We start from the raw sequence: 18,215 nt of genomic DNA on the forward strand, positions 1-18,215 counted from the left end.
CTATAAATGTTGTTAGGATGTTGTATTTTCAGATTATGAGGTTTGCAAATTTGGAAGTGAGTCCTGAATGAAGTTTGGGATGACTCAAAACGCTTTTTTTTCCTGACACAGGCTCCCGGTTACCTCTCTTCCTTATATGGGCATGCCCAGGTACAAGCTGAGTGAATGCAATCACAGCAGAGTGGCTTTCCCCTGAAGCGGGCCGTGGGTGGAATTAATTAAAACAAACTGTTTTTTGGAAATCCATTTAGAATGGGCACAGATTCTTGAAGATCTAGAAAGCTTCCTGTGCAGGTTATCGTGTGTAGCTGTTCTATAGGAGTCCACAACTCAATACAAAGGGCCTAAAATGAACACAATAGGTCCCCTTTGAGTCAAGCTCCAAGAAAATAAGGCAAGCACCTCAAACCGATGCATGGATCAATACCGTGATTGATCACATCATGTTAATATGTCGACCCCCCTCCACTGATAAGATGACCGAATCTGAAAGACACAGAAGAAAAATCATCTTTTTAAAACATACAAACGCACATCATAGATAAAACACAGGATCATATTTTGACATAAATTACAACCTATGGATTACTTTCTGGCATTATTATATTTATTTTCATGTCTATATGATGATCAATGTTTCTATGTGATGAATTAGGTTGCATAAATATTTGAAAAGTACATCATGCAATTTGGAGACGAAAGAAACCGGGCAAAAATTATAAATATGACCTTTTTTGTGTGTTTGGGTGATTGTGGGTAGGTCGATACTTTATTCATCCCCATGGGGATATTTGCATGATTGGGGATTCAAAGCTTCAGTACAACGACCCCTAGTGGACAATGTGCAGCATGCGCGCACTTTTAATCATTATATGGAAAGCAATGCTTTGAAACTACTATAATTTCCTGAAGAAAATGTTTTAATTTAAGTTGAAATATTTTTCTACTTAAAAAATATTAATGACTTAATATTTAAGACTTTAAGTTACTGAAACATTTGAATTGTATATACAAAACGACATATATGGAGCTATATGAAATCATGGTGTTTTTAGGAGGATAAATTAACTTACCTCTGTTTTTGCCTGTATTGTTAAATACTATGTTATAGTCAGTTATATCAAAATATAATATTTATGCTTTAAAACGTCCCCAAATATATCATTATTGTTGTAGATTAACTATTCACCTTTAAAAGCCCTTTATGACATTAAGGGAATGCCATTAATGCTCAGTGGCCATTAATAAAGTGCTTAATTAAAAAGTCAAACAATCTAATGTCTTCCTTTGGAAACAATGGTGGACTGGGGGGGGGCCAAGGCGACCCCCCCATCCATCATCTTGGCCGGAATCCAGAAGCTAAAGAGTTGGATTAATTGCTGTGACAGTGATAGTTGTTTCACGCTGTGCACCGTGCTGCATTCAGGGACGCTTTTCACCCCCTGTTGACAAAATGACAATGAATGTATGATGAATGGAGGTTGATTCATGACTATAAACATAAAAACACAAACACACACACACACATATATATATATATATATATATGTAACAATGCACAGATTTGCATGAATACAGTATTTGAAAAATCGAAGGGTAACTTTGCTATATATAAATATATATATATGAATTATGTATTTTTTAAACAGAAAAATCAACGTTATATTTATTAACATCACAATTTCCGCTTTTTTTCTGTTTCTACCCCCATTTTTCGTTTATAATACTTATGTATTCAAACATACTGATTGTACCTAAAACATTTTACACCGAACTTCCCACATTGACGCAGGAAAACGCTAAATTGCATTATTTCCAAGCGCGTCTGAACGCAACAGACTGACGTTTTCAATGCACTACCCACTCTGGCCGCTAGATGTCAGTATAAATCACCTCCTGACACCCGAACCGGAAACACAACCCTACATTCGTGTGTCCTGCCTCATCACAAATGACCGCACTACAACAGAACCTCTCTGGGTGAGCATCTCTTGTGTGCTGCTGTCAGTCTGAGAGGACTACCAGTGTCGGACTCAATGGAGGAAGAACTGCAGAGTCCACAATCCGGATATTTAGCATGTAGAGTCGTACAGAAGATGGAGATGTGGTTTCTGCTCTTATAGGCTGACAACCATAGAGACACACACCAAAACCCAGCGAGGACGAGCCGCCGGTACCGGTCTAGCATGGGCAGACTGCGGAGGAGAGCATGCGTTGCGCTCTTTCTCTTCGCGCTCTTTATCTTCGGAACCATGATGGGACTCAGGACCCTCAAGACGGGCGACGGTTTATCAGATCTGGTTCCGAATCTGGAGCTCGCCGGGAAGCGATCAGTGTCCTCCTCGTCATCCTCCTCCTCACCGGGTCATCACAACACTAAATCCGCTTTGCCGAACTCCGGTCCGGAGGGATCGATATTCGACGACGTGCACATGTTCTACTATGTGTGGTACGGAACCCCGCAAGTTGACGGCAAGTTTGTGCACTGGGACCACGTCCTGGTTCCACACTGGGACCCGAAGATCGCATCCAGTTACCCGAGGGGCAGACACATGCCTCCTGAGGACATCGGCTCCAGTTTCTACCCAGAACTTGGACCGTACAGTTCTAGGGACCCGAATGTTCTGGAGTCCCACATGGAGCAGATCGCTGCTTCTGCTGCAGGTAAAACTCCCGGAAATAAGATACTGTATACATCCACCCATATACAGTTAGATGATCTTTCCATTGGAATTTAAGGATAATTTGATAAACGATTAATGTAATCAGTTTTGATGACTTTTGATACTAATTTAAGAATTAAAAACAGAATATCGAATAATCTATAACCGACTTTTAATTCAAATTTAGATACAAACATTTAGAATAACCTGTACAGTTAGCTGGTTTAATTGCAATTTTTGGATTAATAACTAACTAATTTGTTTAAAAAATCTAATTTAAGTATCAGATAACTACATATGTAATAATGTACATAATTAGCTGAATTTATTGTAATTAAAAGATTACAAATTATGATTAATCTCTACAATTTGCTGATAAACAGAACCAAAAACGTGGGTCAAAACTATTCAGGACCATGGACAGCTCCCAGTACAGCCTATTGGAATATATGCACACAGTATAACTGCATTAAACATAAATATAATTATAAAAATATACATTTCACCATCAATTTACATTTAAATTTTTTAAACAAATCTAATATTAATTATTTTAATGTAAGTCAATAAAAACAGCAATGATTTTAAATAGAAATAATGCATGAATCTCAACTAGAGCGACAGTTGAATGCACAATATTTAACTTAAAACCACAAGATTGAGTTTGTGTTGAAATATTAATGTGTGTTGCCAATCGTTACCCTCTGTGACACCAGAATCCTTGGATAGTGTTCCAGCCTGGAGGAGTGGGGGTGGTGGTTGGTTAGCGTACACCCCGGCGTTGGTGACAGATGGATGATGAGTGGATGGACAGTCTGGTGAAACATTTCACTGAAGACACGAGAGCCATAAAAATAATATAACAATATAATATATAATATATATAGCAACAATATACGAGAAGTGGTCAGAGCAAAAGTAGTAAACCAGATTACTTGGTGAAACGTGGCTTGTTGTTGCAAAAAAGGGACCCTTCATGTTGACCAATTCGCCAGGGGTGTCCAAACTGTGGCCTGGGGGCCATTTGCGACCTGCAATTTAGTTTTTTTAAATTGTCATGAGCATATTCTGAATATGAAAATATTAAAATGTAAATGAACAATCAAACAAGTACATTTAAAAAAGCCAATGTTGAAAAAAAAAAATTCAGTGCTGCTCCCGCCAGTTATTCATGATAATGATTCATGATTTTTAGTTGTTATGGGCATATATTGAATATGAAAATATTAAAATGTAAATGAACAATTAAACAAGAACAATTTAAAAAAGCCAATGTTGAAAAAAAAAATTCAGTGCTGCTCCTGCCAGTTATTCATGATAATGATTCATGATTTTTAATTGTTATGGGCATATTTTGAATATTAAAATATTAAAATGTAAATGAACAATTAAACAAGAACATTTAAAAAAGCCAATGTTGAAAAAAAATAAAAAATTTCAGTGCTACTCCCGCCAGTTATTCATGATAATCTCTACCTCTCAAAATAGAAATAAACAGCAAGACAGAAAATAATCCACAAAAAGTCAGGAAAGGTTTCAGTCTGCATTCCGGCACTGTTGGTTGAAGTACGGTATGTTTATGTGTCCTTCAGGGGTTCTGGTCCTATCCTGGTACCCTCCAGGCCTGGCTGATGACAATGGGGAACCCACCGAGGATTTTGTACCGGCTATACTGGACGCCGCTTATAGGCACAATCTCAAGGTAAGAAAAACAAACAAGAGTATGGGTATAGGGATAAACAGAATCGGTTCTGCGGGTCTATTTTTGGTACAAGTTAAAAACTACAAAGATCAAAGTCCTGTAAATAGAGTGACATTCAACAAAGAAGACACTAGCGATGTGCTACAGTGCCATTTGCTATTAATTTACTAACACGCGCAATGGATATGTTCATTATACTAAAATTTCATATCTGAGAAACAGGACCTCATCAATGCAAATGCAACGTGGAATAAACAAATGGGTGTGTACACGCCAATATACATGCAAAAGAATACCAATTTATACTAACGTATAACCCGCAAGGCATGCTGGGCACACTTCCCCAACAGGAAGTCTTGGGGAATTAACAAGTCATACCACTTCTGCATGCAATATAAGAGATATATGCTTTTAAGTGATCAGATTTTCCGGCACTTTCTGTATAACCCGCAAGGCATGCTGGGCACACTTCCCCCACAGGAAGTTACCCAGCATGCCTTGCAGCAGGATGTCTGGTGACTCAAGTCAATGAAACCCCAACAATACCAGTACCCACACTTCCCCAACAGGAATTTACCCAGCATGCCTTGCGGGTTATGAATGAGTATAAAAACTATTGTTTTTCATGTATATTTGTGTGTAAGCGTCTATTTCGATACTTTCTTGTAGTATAGTTGTGTGTTCCACATCATATGGTGTTGGAACTGAGTACTGCTGTTGTGTTTAAAAGGTTTAAAAACAGCGTTCGACTCCATGTGCCTCAGCCTCATTACTTAAAAGATGTTACTTTCACAATATGACCTTCAAGTACGTGTTGCAGGTGGTTGAGTCTGCATCTTTTGAGGTAAAAAAAAAAACTTTTCTTTGCTTCAGTTCAAGCATTTCAGCTACGTAGATGCTGGCTGTCTGTGCAAGTGAACAACGTTAAGCGTAACAATAATGAGGCACTAACCTTATTTTAATTCATAGCTACTTAGTTTTTCAATCTGGTTTCTATCATTTAACTCACGTCATTATGGTACCACATTTTGGAACACTTCCCGAGTAGTAGTAGTTAACGTCGGCTATGGCTATGTTTCACAGAAAACCAAACAATGTTTAAAATAAGCTGGAGTACAGTTGAAACAGAACTCACTCGTATGTGCGGTTCCTTGTTAGGATGCTTGCAGAGCTGTTGACATTTGCAGCACAGGAGACATGAGGGACATGGGTCAAAGAACCGCTTCCACTGCCTAATCTACAGGGACTGAACAAGCTGTGTAGAACAGCAATACAATATAGCAGAGCGATGGTGGACCATGTAACCCATTGCCAATTAGGTCGGAAAATGGGGGAAAATAAGCGCAGAAAAACATGCGTGGGCGTGCTGTCGCCATATTGAAGGCTTATTAAAGTTTAAAAAAGGAGCGCTTGATAATGTGAATTAACAAGTCATGCCACTTCTGCATGCAATACAAGAGATATATGCTTTTAAGTGATATGATTTTCTGGCACTTTCTGTAAAATTAATGCAGAAGGTGTGGTTGAAAAAGTGTCTGTGGTCTTTTTTTTTTTTTTTTTTTTACTGGTCATTAATATTGCAGCGGCTGCACGGCGTTCGAGTAGTTTGCGCGCAGGCCTCACAGCTAGGAGACCCGAGTTCAATTCCACCCACGGCCATCTCTGTGTGAAGTTTGCATGTTCTCCCCGTGCATGTGTGGGTTTTCTCCCACATTCATTCATTCATTCATTTTTGACTGCTTATCCTCATGAGGGTCGCAAAGCGGTCCCAGCTGTCTTATGAGCGAGTGTTGGTGTACACCCTGGACTGGTCGCCAGCCAATCACAGGGCACATATAGACAAACAACCATTCACACTCACATTCATACCTATGGACAATTTGGAGTCGCCAATTAACCTAGCATGTTTTTGGAATGTGGGAGGAAACCTGAGTACCTGGAGAAAACCCACGCATGCACGGGGAGAACATGCAAACTCCACACAGAGATGGCCGAGGGTGGGATTGAACCCGGGTCTCCTAGCTGTGAGGTCTGCGCGCTAACCACACGACTGCCGTGCAGCCCCATTCCAATTGGATTACAATTATTCTGTACTGTACATTATGTATGTTTTATCCAAAATATGACCTTTTGCCATAGTTTTTAATGCATTTCAGCCTAGTGTACATTAGTGTCATGAGATAGGAATAAAGACCCAGAGAAATGAGATACATTTGCATGTTGAATTATCTTACAGTTGCCACGATCAGTCACTACTGCAAAACAGCTGCAGGCTAAGAAATAACTACACAGAGTACACACGCAATGTCGTGAAGAAGGGGTTTTTATACACGATGCTGTCATGAGAGAAACGCAAGTACATGGAATTTAATGCGTTACTGGTAGTGTTGTAGTGTACGACCTGTGACATGCACTTACTACTCAACACATACAGGGAGCTCTTAACATCTCAATCGTACAAAAACAACCTCAGAGAACACGTTTTAGGAGTGAAATATTCATGTTTTTGTCTGCCCTTTTCAGCGTACAAGAATCAACCCCTCAACTTTCTAGTGGTTTCATGCCTAATTTCAATAGAAAGAGAGGAATTTTTATATGTTAAAACACTTTTTAATATTACTTTTCAAGCTTTTGTGCATCTGGCAACTATGAGAAACTACTCTTGTTATACTATGTTGCCATAGGACATAATGGAAAATGAATTAATCCGTTCCAGGGTTAAACTGTCATCGTAAAATCTTTATGAACTTTTAAAAAGTTGTTGTATAATCAAACTTATGACACACTCCCTCGTGTAGTCATGCCTTGGACTTTTGATTCATTCATTCATTCATTCATTCATTCATTCAGCCAATCACAGGGCACATACAGACAAACAACCATTCACACTCACATTCATACCTATGGACAATTTGGAGTCGCCAAATAAGAACATGCAAACTCCACACAGAGATGGCCGATGGTGGAATTGAACCCTGGTCTGCGCGCTAACCACTTGAGCACCGTGCAGTCTGACTTTTAATTTGAAAGTGTGAAAATAAGTTAACTGTTAGGCGTGTAAAGGTGATATGGGGTGTTATTTCATATCTAGAGGGGTCTAATGTTAAAAACACGTATTTAGAAGGTTTTCTATGCTTCAACTATGAATATATTGCATTTATAAGAAAAAGAAAAATTCACTTATTCTGTCAGGCAATAAATAAGGAATGACTGTGCTTACCCTGTGACTTATGACCAACTTTTTATGGTGTATATTTTGATTTTCTTTTTTCATATGAGTGTCTCAGCCAGGACAGAGATCCATATATTGCATCATGACGTCACAAATACTGTATCTGAAAGCACTTTTGTCATTCTACTAGCATCCCACAAGGAGCCCACTTGGGGTTGATGCTAAAAGGCAAGCTACACACCTTTATTTAAAAAAAAAAAATTATATAATCTGAACAGTATTTGAGCAACACCCACGTACTCATCCCTTGTGCAGCACTACGTTGCATTGCATGACCTCCCATTGAAGAGGACCTGAAATAGTCCACACTAAGTGAGGTTTTGTGTGTGCACAGAGGCTGCAGGGAGGCTCCCTGGAGTCAAGTTTGTCTCGCTGGACAATCACGTCCCTTATGGCATGTAAAAGTTTCACATGCTAAATGGACCGTGATGCATGCACAACAGGGAGATACGTACATTATTGAACTCTTAGTTAAGTAAATATGGCCTTTATTGATTCAATCGGTATTCCTATGTTTAAAGTATCCTTAAAAGGACAGTTACTGTGAATTAAAAGTGGAATTACCAAAATTGTTTGTTGAGAATTACTGTATGTCGCTTAACTGCTATTTTGGTAAAATGGAGTGTAGAACTTCTGTAGGTACTTCTGATTCAATGAATCTCGACTAATTTGCTATCTACAAACAATTATGTGGTTAACAATTTGTTTTGTTTCTTAACTGTTAAAATTAGATATATGAGAATGAGAATATTACATTGGAGTACCCCAGGGGTCAATACTGTGACCAAAACTGTTCAACTTGTATATCAATGACATCTGTAAAGTGATGAAAGACTAAAAGTTGGTATTATTTGTTCTATGTTCTACTACTGTCTTTTGTTCTGAAGAAAAAAATTTATTAAAAATTTGTTTTGATAAAAGGTAGATTATCCTTGAAGCTAAGTAAAACAAAATTAATGTTATTTGGTAACAGCAGATTGTAAACCATTACAATCAGGAAAAAGCCTAAAGAAATCAAAAGAATCAAATGGTTCACATATTTAAAACCCAAATATTTAGAACAGGAAAACGGCACAATTAATAAACTGTGTTCTTACCCCTCTTAAGACATTTTCCTTCATGTTTTCGCAGGCTAGAAAAGTGTTCCATGCCAGTCATAAATATTTTACATTGAATCCAGCGTCCGTTTGCCTTTTAAGTATTCATATTATGAACTTTTCGAGTGCGCGTCATGTTGGATTGTTTGTCGCATGGCTGCTTCTGTCAGTCAATTATAGGGTATGTTTGGAGAGGGGGTGGATGTTAGGGGGCTACAAAGCATTGTGCATTAAAATTTAAACATGCATTTCGATCTATGTGTCGTTTGTACAGGTTGCCTTTCATATCCAACCATACAGAGGACGAAACGACCAGAGTGTGCATGACAACATCAAGTACATCATTGACAGGTAGACACTTTCTCACTTCCATTAGCAGCTAAACTTGAATGTTATTTTAGAAAGTGGTTATATAAAGCCTGGTTTTGGTGTATTAAAGTGAAAAGGCTATTTAAATATTACACAGCAGAAAAGGCTTTCAGACCACATATGAGAAAGTTTGGGGATTTCTGACACTTTTTAACTCAACTTGAAAATGTAGTCCGATTACAAAAGAATGATGGACTGTCATGTTAGGCTAGGCTAGTTGGTAATGGTTTTATTTCATTTGAACATGCATCAGATTACAATTGAATGCATCACATAATCAGTTCACAGTTCCACATGTCCAAAAGGAGTAGGAAGAAGCAAAGCTTATTAAATCCTACCTCTCCATTTGGTACTTTTACAATCGGTAACTGTTAAATTTGTTCACTTCCTGCTTTCCATAACAGTTTTTTTTCGTTTTTTGTTTTTAAATAATGTACCTTGTACCGAAGTACGAGGTGATATGACCATCCAATGACATAATGGGTACCATAGTAAGTGTCAATATAGTGATATGTATAGCACATCATGACTGGTTCAAGACTCTTCATCCTTGTATTTAGCAAACATCAACTGCTTGTGTTGTTTCTTGAATTGGCTCTTCGTTGTGCATTGTTTGAGGGTCTTACTCAATCCATTCCATAGTTTGATTCCACATACTGAAATGCTATGGCTTTTTAACGTAGTCCTAGCATATAAGTGTTTCAAATTTAGTTCTTCCCTGAGATCATATTTCTCCTCTCTGGTATTAGTTAACTATATAATAAGACAAAAAAATACGACAAAAAAATGAATTGCGATGTAGCGACAAATAAACTACATTTGTAAAACTGTTTTTCTTCCTGTAGGTTGACTTACTTGTAAATGTTTCTACATTAGCAAAACAAAGCAGCAGATTAGTGGCGTTATCTATGGAAGGCACCACTAACGGTTAGCAAAAGGATCATTACAATAAGATAAAGGACATAAAATTAGTGACTAACAGCAGATTAATAGTATGAGCAGAGCGAGGAACTGCAGATAAAAGCAGACAAACAATATTAGCTATGAAATACTAACAGTATGAGCCATAAGAATCAGAGCTAGCAGGATACCATTAGCTGTATGAAGAAGAGCTAACAGCTAGCAGCATACCAGTAGCATGAAAAGACAAATGTTAAGCTATCAAAGAGCTATGAAAAGTAGCAATAAAGCTAGCAGAAGACCATCGGACAAAGATTGACCTGACATCCATGAACTTCTGTTGAAGGTATGGCGACCATGCAGCCTTCTACAAGTTTACCTCCAGCACGGGGAAGAGTCTTCCTCTGTTCTACATCTACGACTCGTACCTGACCCCTGCGGAGTCTTGGTCTGAACTTTTGTCCCCCACGGGCTCCCACAGCTTGCGGGGCTCCGCCTACGACTCGCTCTTCATTGCTCTGATCGTGGAAGAGCGCCACAAGCAGGACATCCTGGCTGGCGGTTTCGACGGCATGTACACATACTTTGCCTCCAATGGCTTCTCCTTCGGCTCTTCCCACCAGAACTGGAAGGCCATCAAGAGCTTCTGTGATGACAACAATCTCCTCTTCATCCCAAGTGTGGGACCGGGATACGTCGATACCAGCATTCGCCCGTGGAACAGCCACAGCACCCGAAACCGGGTCAACGGGCGATACTACGAGACGGCACTGCAAGCGGCGCTTAACGTGCGACCCGAGATGGTCACCATCACATCCTTTAACGAGTGGCATGAGGGGACACAAATAGAGAAGGCGGTGCCCAAGAAAACTGCCACCAGGGTCTACTTGGACTATCAGCCACACGGACCTGAACACTACCTGGAGCTGACACGGCGTTGGGCTGAGCACTTCAACAAGGAGAAGGAGCAGTGGCTCATGTGAGTGGCGCTTTCTACCGACCCCACCGCCATCAAACAATGCACTTAAATGGACGTTTGTAACCCACTTTCAAACTACCTGTCAATGCTGGCTTTTTCCTTGTGTTATTGTTTAGAAGGACAACTGCACCCTCTAATGGACTATCGCAGCTGTAACAGAGGTGGGACGGCAACAATGTTTAAGGGTACATTCGCCAATGCCATCCTGTTGTGCTGAAAGTCGCTGTCCGACAAGTATCTTGCACTGTATGTCACACCAGACGCAGGCCGTCTAATTAACTGGCTACGTGTCGCTGTGTGAAAAGACACACAATCACTCTAACGTCCCGCCTTCACGAAGTTCCTGAAGGGCTCAGGACTTAAGAGGGCTTGTATTCAGCTATTTTGTGGTATATATCTACGTGAAAAAGGGGGCTGGTAGAGGCAAAAGTGACGGACACGGATGACAGTACTTAGGTTGTTGCGTCGGAAATCACGATATTAAATGTTTTACAGCGACACTACCATGCACCGAGTAGTCTATGAATTTGTCAGCTTCTCCGAAAAACAGTCAACCCTCATTAAATGGAATGCTATAATCGTCGGTGGATTTCCTGGTTGAGTCACATTTGCACCCGTGCTGTGACAATGCTAGGTGTCAAAATGTTAGCATTCTAACATCAGGGATTTAAGAAGATAGCTGGCGTTAGTGCTTACGAACAAACGTACAAGGCTGTTTTAATTCTACGGTGGACTATTGATCAAAGAAACATTTAGTATTTTATCCTAATAACATTTTCCTTAACCGTGCTAGCTAACCGCTGTGTAGTTTTTGCTTAGTCCCAAAAGCTAACCGGACAATAAACAAAGTTGGGTGATATGTTAGCTCCCTCTCAAGGGAAAACAGTCCTCATTAAATGGAATACTACAATCGTCAGTAGATTTCCTGGTTGAGTCACATTTGCACCCATGTTGTGACAATGCTAGGTGTCAAAATGTTAGCATTCTAACGTCAGGGATTTAAGAAGATAGCTGGCGTTGGTGCTTACGAACAAACGTACAAGGCCGTTTTAATTCTACGGTGGACTATTGATCAAAGAAACATTTAGTATTACATCCTAATAACATTTTCCTTAACTGTGCTAGCTAACCGCTGTGTAGTTTTTGCTTAGCCCCAAAAGCTAACCGGACAATAAACAAAGTTGGGTGATATGTTAGCTCCCTCTCAAGGGAAAACAGTCCTCATTAAATGGAATGCTACAATCGTCGGTAGATTTCCTGGTTGAGTCACATTTGCACCCATGTTGTGACAATGCTAGGTGTCAAAATGTTAGCATTCTAACGTCAGGGATTTAAGAAGATAGCTGGCGTTCGTGCTTACGAACAAACATTACAAAGCCGTTTTAATTCTACGGTGGACTATTCATAATTCATCTAACTACTGATCAAAGAAACATTTAGTATTACATCCTAATAACATTTTCCTTAACTGTGCTAGGTAACCGCTGTGTCGTTTTTGCGTAGCCCCAAAAGCTAACCGGACAATAAACAAAGTTGGGTTATATGTAACCTCCCGCTCAAGTAATGACGAGGTACCATTTTCCTACTCCATTCAAATGCAAAAATATGTTTACACTTTGTTCCCTGCTGATTTGTCAAAAGCTTTTTTCCCTGGAGGGTATTTTCACAATAAAAAGTATTGAGTCTCTTGTGGGTGTGTGGTTAAATTCCCAATTTGAAAATAAACGTACGCAAGGGAAACAGACAAGTCATAATTTGTTGGTAAATACGTAGAATTTTATTATAAAGATTTAACTTAGGTTAACAGTTTTTAACATGCATGAAGGCATTGACCTTCCCAAAAGGCAAGGTTAACATTGAATTCCCAGCTTCTAATAATATATACTGTATTGCATAATAATTAGGGCTGTCAAAAATAACGCGTTAAAGTCGGTTTTGTTTGTTTCGGCTTTTTCCTGGTTACGGAGTAGCCACAGTGGATCTTAACTAATCTATTTAATTAATTACCTTAATTCTTTTTGTGTAATTAACGCATGTGCACCAGAGCAACAACGCCTCTCTGTAATAAAGGCAGACTGAATCCCAATGGAGCGTGCCCACACAATCACACACAAAGTCTGACACGCTTTTCTAGCTTCGTTCTCACCTGAACACATCAACAGAAGTACAATTCCAACACCATATACTGTATGCATCTCCGATTCATACACGTCCCGAGTCTGGGAACGACACTTCCTCATTGACAAGAACGCAAGATGCATTCAGGGACACACCGAACAGTTTCAAAATAAAAAAGGGAGGTGAATATAATAACTCTTAATTCGAATGTACAATTTTCTACATTTATGTATGCTGAAAATAAGTAAATTATATTTTTAAAATTACGTGACGTCATTGACTGTAATTCCTCATTGCTCATAATAACTTGGTTTAAAGTGTAATTCAAATGTTCTGCTATTATTAGTAGCATTAAACTGATTTTTAGCTTGACATATTCAGTTCATTTGGAGCTGTTAACACATACAAATATATATAATCCTATCCTGTCATTCATCTTTCTGTTCAATTCTGTAAAATATTTCATACGATGTAGTTGCTAATGATTAAATTCAAAACGGACTAAAATTTGTAATCATTTGACAGCCCTAATACAATTGTAAAAAAATGAAATATAACTATCCCATCCCTCGCAAAGGTAAAAAAGGTACAGGAATGAGACAGAAACAAGATGGAGAAAAAATTCCACACAGTCCCACGATAAGGATGAAAATAATGACGCCACATAAATAAAACAATCACACCCTTATAAAAATATTTTAAGCAGTCAGCTTTATAACCGTAGAGTCATTCCAGAGTCCAATGTTCCCAGGGAAAAAAAAATCCGTAGTCCCATAGAAAAAAAAAGGCTTGTTGTGCGTTCCAGCCAATGTGTTGACTTCAGTGAGGGGGTACTATCCCAAATCCGCAGAGGAGAGTCCATATTTACCTTCCAGCACATCGACCGTGGAAGAAAAGGCACTAAAATCCAATTGAAGTGGTTTCTATTTTAATAAACTCACATACATATTCAGAAATAAGTACATGTAATTACCGTGTGTGTTTATTTGTGGTGAACAAAGTGGGAAGGGTCGCCGCTCGCAACAAACAACATAAGGCAAAAACTATGGGATTTGTAACTGCATATTCCTTTTAAATAAATAAATAAATAATGCATTTATGTAAAATTCAATGTAGGTACTTACAAATGTATTTTATTTTTAAGTGTATTTTTTTTAATCATTTCACCTGAAAGCTTTTGGCGGTCTGGTACCAGTCCACAAGACTCACATTTTTCTTAAACTCTTGCCACAAATAAAAATTTTTTTAGTTTCGCTCATATGTACGTATTTGTTGACCCAATTAAGTAAATTTACAGAGAAGTCAGATTATGCAGTATTTTGTGTCTTAAAATCAATTTTGTTTGACTATTGCTTTAGGATTCACTATTCAGTGTTTAGATACCAATATTTGTACATTTAAATAGTAAAATGAATACTAAAAAGAAATACTTAAGAGTGAGAACTTACCAGCCAGCTCTGATGATGCGGTACTTGCCGTGTACTGATAGGTCCACTACGGTTGACCCAAGGCGATTCTGGTCTCCTATTGGTCCTGCGTCCACTACTATTGCTAGTTTGGGCCAAAGATCCTGAAACTCCTTCACATCAGAGGGAGAAACAAGAAAAATGACATTTATTTCAGGGGTTCTGATACATGTAATTTATTGTGATGCACCACCATGACAAAAACAAAACCTAATTTTTTATTTTTCAAACTAGAAAACAATGTTAATATATTGTATGTATGGATATATATGCTATATAGATACATTCAATCATTTTCACAAGGGTGGGGGGGGGTTGCTGGAGCCTATCCCTGTTGTCTGTGGGCGAGAGGCGGGGTACACCCTGTACTGGTCGCCAGCCAATCACAGGGCACATATAGACAAACAACCATTCACACTCACATTCATACCTATGGACAATTTGGAGTCGCCAATTAACCTAGCATGTTTTTGAAATGTCTGTCCTGTTGGAACTTGCACGTGTGACCAGATAAACGTAGTGTTTTCATTCACTTTGAGAATTTATGTCAGCGTGTGTGATCGCTTTACCTTTCCGCCATCTTTGTTTACACATTTTGTCTGGCTCTCACGACCTCTGTGGCGGCAGCTAGCTAACTCATACAAGCCGCTATAACGTTCACGAGGTCCATGCTAACTTATTTTTTTTTATAAATGTTACTTCATCTTGCATTTTTGTTCTCACTGTAATACTTATGGCTTGTCAAAGCTGTTCAACATAAACATGTAGTGTGTTCAGCTTTAAGTAGTGGACACTATCATAGGGATCTCCAACAGGTAGCTCGTATGCTAGCAGCAGCTCGCCAGCTAATGTCGAGTAGTTCAGCAAATATTTCTTTTACCTCTTATATTTTTATAAAAGTGATATATACAAAATGTATTTATTTTTGTTAACCGCGTTTTGAAAATATATTATGTAAGGATAACATACAATACTATGAATTAAATAAGCAGTAGTTGCAATACAAATTGCTGTGTATGATCATGATTTTACTACTTACATGGACGGCAACAGTGCTCGTTTGTGCGCTCACGTTGGCGCTGGTGAGCGCCAATGGCTCACCGCACATCTGGCAAAGGTGCTGTATAAAAGTACAGTCTGGAATACGGACCCCTACAAGCTGAGTGGTACAAGAGTACATGAATACAACAATTTTAGGTCACTTTTTGGGTTGTTTTGATTGACTTACTTGGGTGAAAGGGTTGAGCTCTTTGTTCAGTATATCCGATCTTTCAAACACTAGGGTGACAGGACCCGGCAGGAGGTCACCCAGCAGCTCCTCCGTTACTTTCACCTTACAGTACCTTCAACAATAAAAAAAAAATCAATGGTGGAATGCTCAACATCAACAACACACATACACATACTTGTATATATCCCGGATGTCTCCCACACATATGGCAAGAGGCTTCTGCTCATTCCGGCCTTTGATGTCATAGATCCTCCGCACAGCACCAGAGTTCTGGGCCAGACACGCCAGGCCATAGATGGTGTCGGTGGGCACAGCGACAACATGGCCGTCCTGCAGAGCCTTCACCGTGCTGCTCAGGATGCTGGCAAGGTCTGTGACAGGCAATCAGGAAATAAATATGATGAACATCTCAGTGTGGAGTTGGCATATTCCACCTATGCATGCATTAATTTTCTCCAGGTACTTCGGAATCCTCACACATTCCAAAAACTGGTTAGGTTAATTGGAGACACTGAATTTTCCATAATTGTAATTGTGAATGTGAAAGGTTAAGCGGTATAGAAAATAGATGGATGAATAAAAATGTGGGAAAAGTTGCCAAAATTATGTAGTCTTAAAAAATTAAAGGAAACTAATAGGAAATATATAAACAAAGTGACTATAATAACAAAAAACTGCTCAAGGTGTACTAGTATCCACGCTTCGCATTGCATTACGCGTTTATATGCAGAATTACGGTAATACACGCACGTGTTAAATTGTGAAATGAAAGCACTGCAATTTTAAATTACATTTATTGTGACTCCAAGGGGACTCAATCAGTTAAGAGGGCGCGGAGTATTAAAAAAATTGTGTTAATGGACAAAATGTATGTTATCCAACTTTTTTCAAACATTTTCACCAAAAAAAAACACCAAAAATAATTGAAACTTGGTAGTGCTACCCTCTTAAAAACTAGCTTGAGATGCTAGGTCACAAATTAAATACAATGTTCCAATGTCTATTAAAACTCAAGTTTATGCAGTAAAATGGTCCGTTGTACCAGCCCAACAGGTCCTTACAAAATCTGATGCAACATGCCGCCATTTTTACGTTTACGTTCAACATTATACAATTACAATAAGCTTTATTTATTTTTAACCCTAAATGTATTCTCACCTGTCCGGGCTTTCTGTGTAACAAACGAAGGGTCGTCACCAGTCGCGGGTGACAAATGCAGCACTTTGGTCTTCAGCTGTTTGCACATTGTTTCAGGTCCGGCTCGGCAAACTACTGCGGAAGAAGAGTGTGCCGCTCGATATTTAGTAAATTTAACAGCAAAACTCCGAAAATACTTCATGAACAGCGTGAGAAGAGAAGACTTGTCAGAAACATGTTGCCGCCTGATGTCATGAAAGTGAGCTCTTCCGGGTTACGCCCCCTAAGTGCTGACGACATATTTCTTAAAGCGGTAACACCACACGGCCTTTCATTAAATGGACATTTGAATCAGCTGCATAACACTGTTTAAAGACACTCGACATGCCATTTTCTTGCTAGATTTGGCTTTTTTTTAGCACAGCATCTACAATGTCCCAGTCTAGTGATGACCACACTCCTACAGTCACAACGGTCAGTGGTGATCATTAAAATACCTAAATTAACACTTGATCAAAATGTATTAATGTATTTCATAGGACGTGGATGATGTTCAAGTGAAAATGTGGATTGCTTCCGACAAAATAACCCTGTGCAACAAGATCCTGGATGATTTGAAAGACCTGGATGGTGTCATAAAGGTGAGTGCCTTCATTCCATATTGGACACTTCACAATTCACCTTCTTTCCCCCACAGATGAAATCCCTCCAGGATGTCACCCTGCTGCCACAAAATGAACCCAAGTGATTTCATGTTGAAATGATAATAAAAATGCACACATTTGCTGTGACAGTAAAGTTTTTATTATTAGTATATTGCTCCTTATTTGAGAAAGTCGTCATATCACTTTATACAAAACGAGCATATGCAAACATTTACCATTATACATTCTTTTAAAAAATACTACTCCTTTTTAATAATCCCTTGCTTTCTTGGGTGATGAGACATCCCTTTGGAAGCACACATTTGATTTATTATGACTTAGAATCATGTCATTATTATATCCAGAAATGGCCAATTGATTTGAAATCTGCTTCCAAACAGACGTCCCAAGCGTTCAAGTTGAGACTTTTCAGTGTAGAAGGCCAACAAACTGATCCACACGTCAGAACATCAAAACATGGATACTAAATGAGTTAATGAGCCAGATGAAACATTTATATTTTGATATATTTATTACCAAAGCAATTCTTAAAACAGAATCATTCATAACTCATGTTCCTTCAAAAAGCAGAGCGCCGTTAAACTCTTCTCTCCCAAATGTTAAACTAAATTCTTTCTATAATTATGTTTAGTGGACATGAGTGGTTATGTCATATC

The 18,215-nt window shown here is 38.8% G+C and overlaps 2 protein-coding genes and 1 long non-coding RNA gene across 5 annotated transcripts; 2 read left to right on the forward strand and 1 right to left on the reverse strand.

The window, feature by feature from the left end:
* The first annotated feature begins 1,915 nt into the window (after window positions 1–1,915).
* Window positions 1,916–14,290, forward strand: maneal (mannosidase endo-alpha like). The gene is made up of 4 exons (XM_078790806.1): window positions 1,916–2,664; window positions 4,256–4,365; window positions 8,969–9,045; window positions 10,310–14,290. Exons 1-4 carry the CDS (start codon window positions 2,187–2,189, stop codon window positions 10,944–10,946), a joined length of 1,302 nt encoding a protein of 433 aa, XP_078646932.1. The 5' UTR covers window positions 1,916–2,186; the 3' UTR covers window positions 10,947–14,290.
* On the reverse strand, window positions 3,374–17,186 carry yrdc (yrdC N(6)-threonylcarbamoyltransferase domain containing). Of its 3 annotated transcripts, none has more exons than XM_058053911.2 (6): window positions 16,916–17,186; window positions 15,933–16,128; window positions 15,755–15,869; window positions 15,566–15,685; window positions 14,509–14,639; window positions 3,374–3,478 (listed from the first exon to the last, which is right to left on the reverse strand). In XM_058053911.2, coding segments are annotated over exons 1-6 (744 nt in total). In that variant the 5' UTR covers window positions 17,097–17,186; the 3' UTR covers window positions 3,374–3,477. The 3 variants fall into 3 exon arrangements, with proteins under 3 accessions (XP_057909894.2, XP_078646933.1, XP_057909893.2); XM_078790807.1 differs by lacking the exon at window positions 3,374–3,478 and adding an exon at window positions 3,570–3,694; XM_058053910.2 differs by lacking the exon at window positions 3,374–3,478 and adding an exon at window positions 12,667–13,960.
* Window positions 17,187–17,312: 126 nt separating this feature from the next.
* Window positions 17,313–17,692, forward strand: LOC131105256 (uncharacterized). Its single transcript, XR_009119911.2, has 3 exons — window positions 17,313–17,368; window positions 17,434–17,535; window positions 17,592–17,692. It is a non-coding gene; the product is annotated as an uncharacterized LOC131105256 (long non-coding RNA).
* The last annotated feature ends 523 nt before the right edge of the window (window positions 17,693–18,215 follow it).

This window comes from Doryrhamphus excisus, linkage group LG5 (assembly GCF_037039965.1).
Source record: "Doryrhamphus excisus strain RoL-2023G ecotype Guam linkage group LG5, RoL_Dexc_Guam_v1.1, whole genome shotgun sequence".
In the NCBI taxonomy this organism is placed as follows: domain Eukaryota; kingdom Metazoa; phylum Chordata; class Actinopteri; order Syngnathiformes; family Syngnathidae; genus Doryrhamphus; species Doryrhamphus excisus.

What these genes read in the sequence shown, in the direction of transcription:
- maneal (XM_078790806.1), top strand. Translation starts at nt 2,187, where the DNA reads ATGGGCAGACTGCGGAGGAGAGCATGCGTTGCGCTCTTTCTCTTCGCG. An exon ending in GATCGCTGCTTCTGCTGCAG is followed by an intron (nt 2,665 to 4,255) that starts GTAAAACTCCCG and finishes TGTGTCCTTCAG; the next exon opens with GGGTTCTGGTCCTATCCTGG. An exon ending in ATCAAGTACATCATTGACAG is followed by an intron (nt 9,046 to 10,309) that starts GTAGACACTTTC and finishes CTTCTGTTGAAG; the next exon opens with GTATGGCGACCATGCAGCCT.
- yrdc (XM_078790807.1), bottom strand. Translation starts at nt 17,096, where the DNA reads ATGAAGTATTTTCGGAGTTTTGCTGTTAAATTTACTAAATATCGAGCG. An exon ending in TACACAGAAAGCCCGGACAG is followed by an intron (nt 16,129 to 16,915) that starts GTGAGAATACAT and finishes TGCCTGTCACAG; the next exon opens with ACCTTGCCAGCATCCTGAGC. An exon ending in GACATCCGGGATATATACAA is followed by an intron (nt 15,870 to 15,932) that starts GTATGTGTATGT and finishes TTATTGTTGAAG; the next exon opens with GTACTGTAAGGTGAAAGTAA.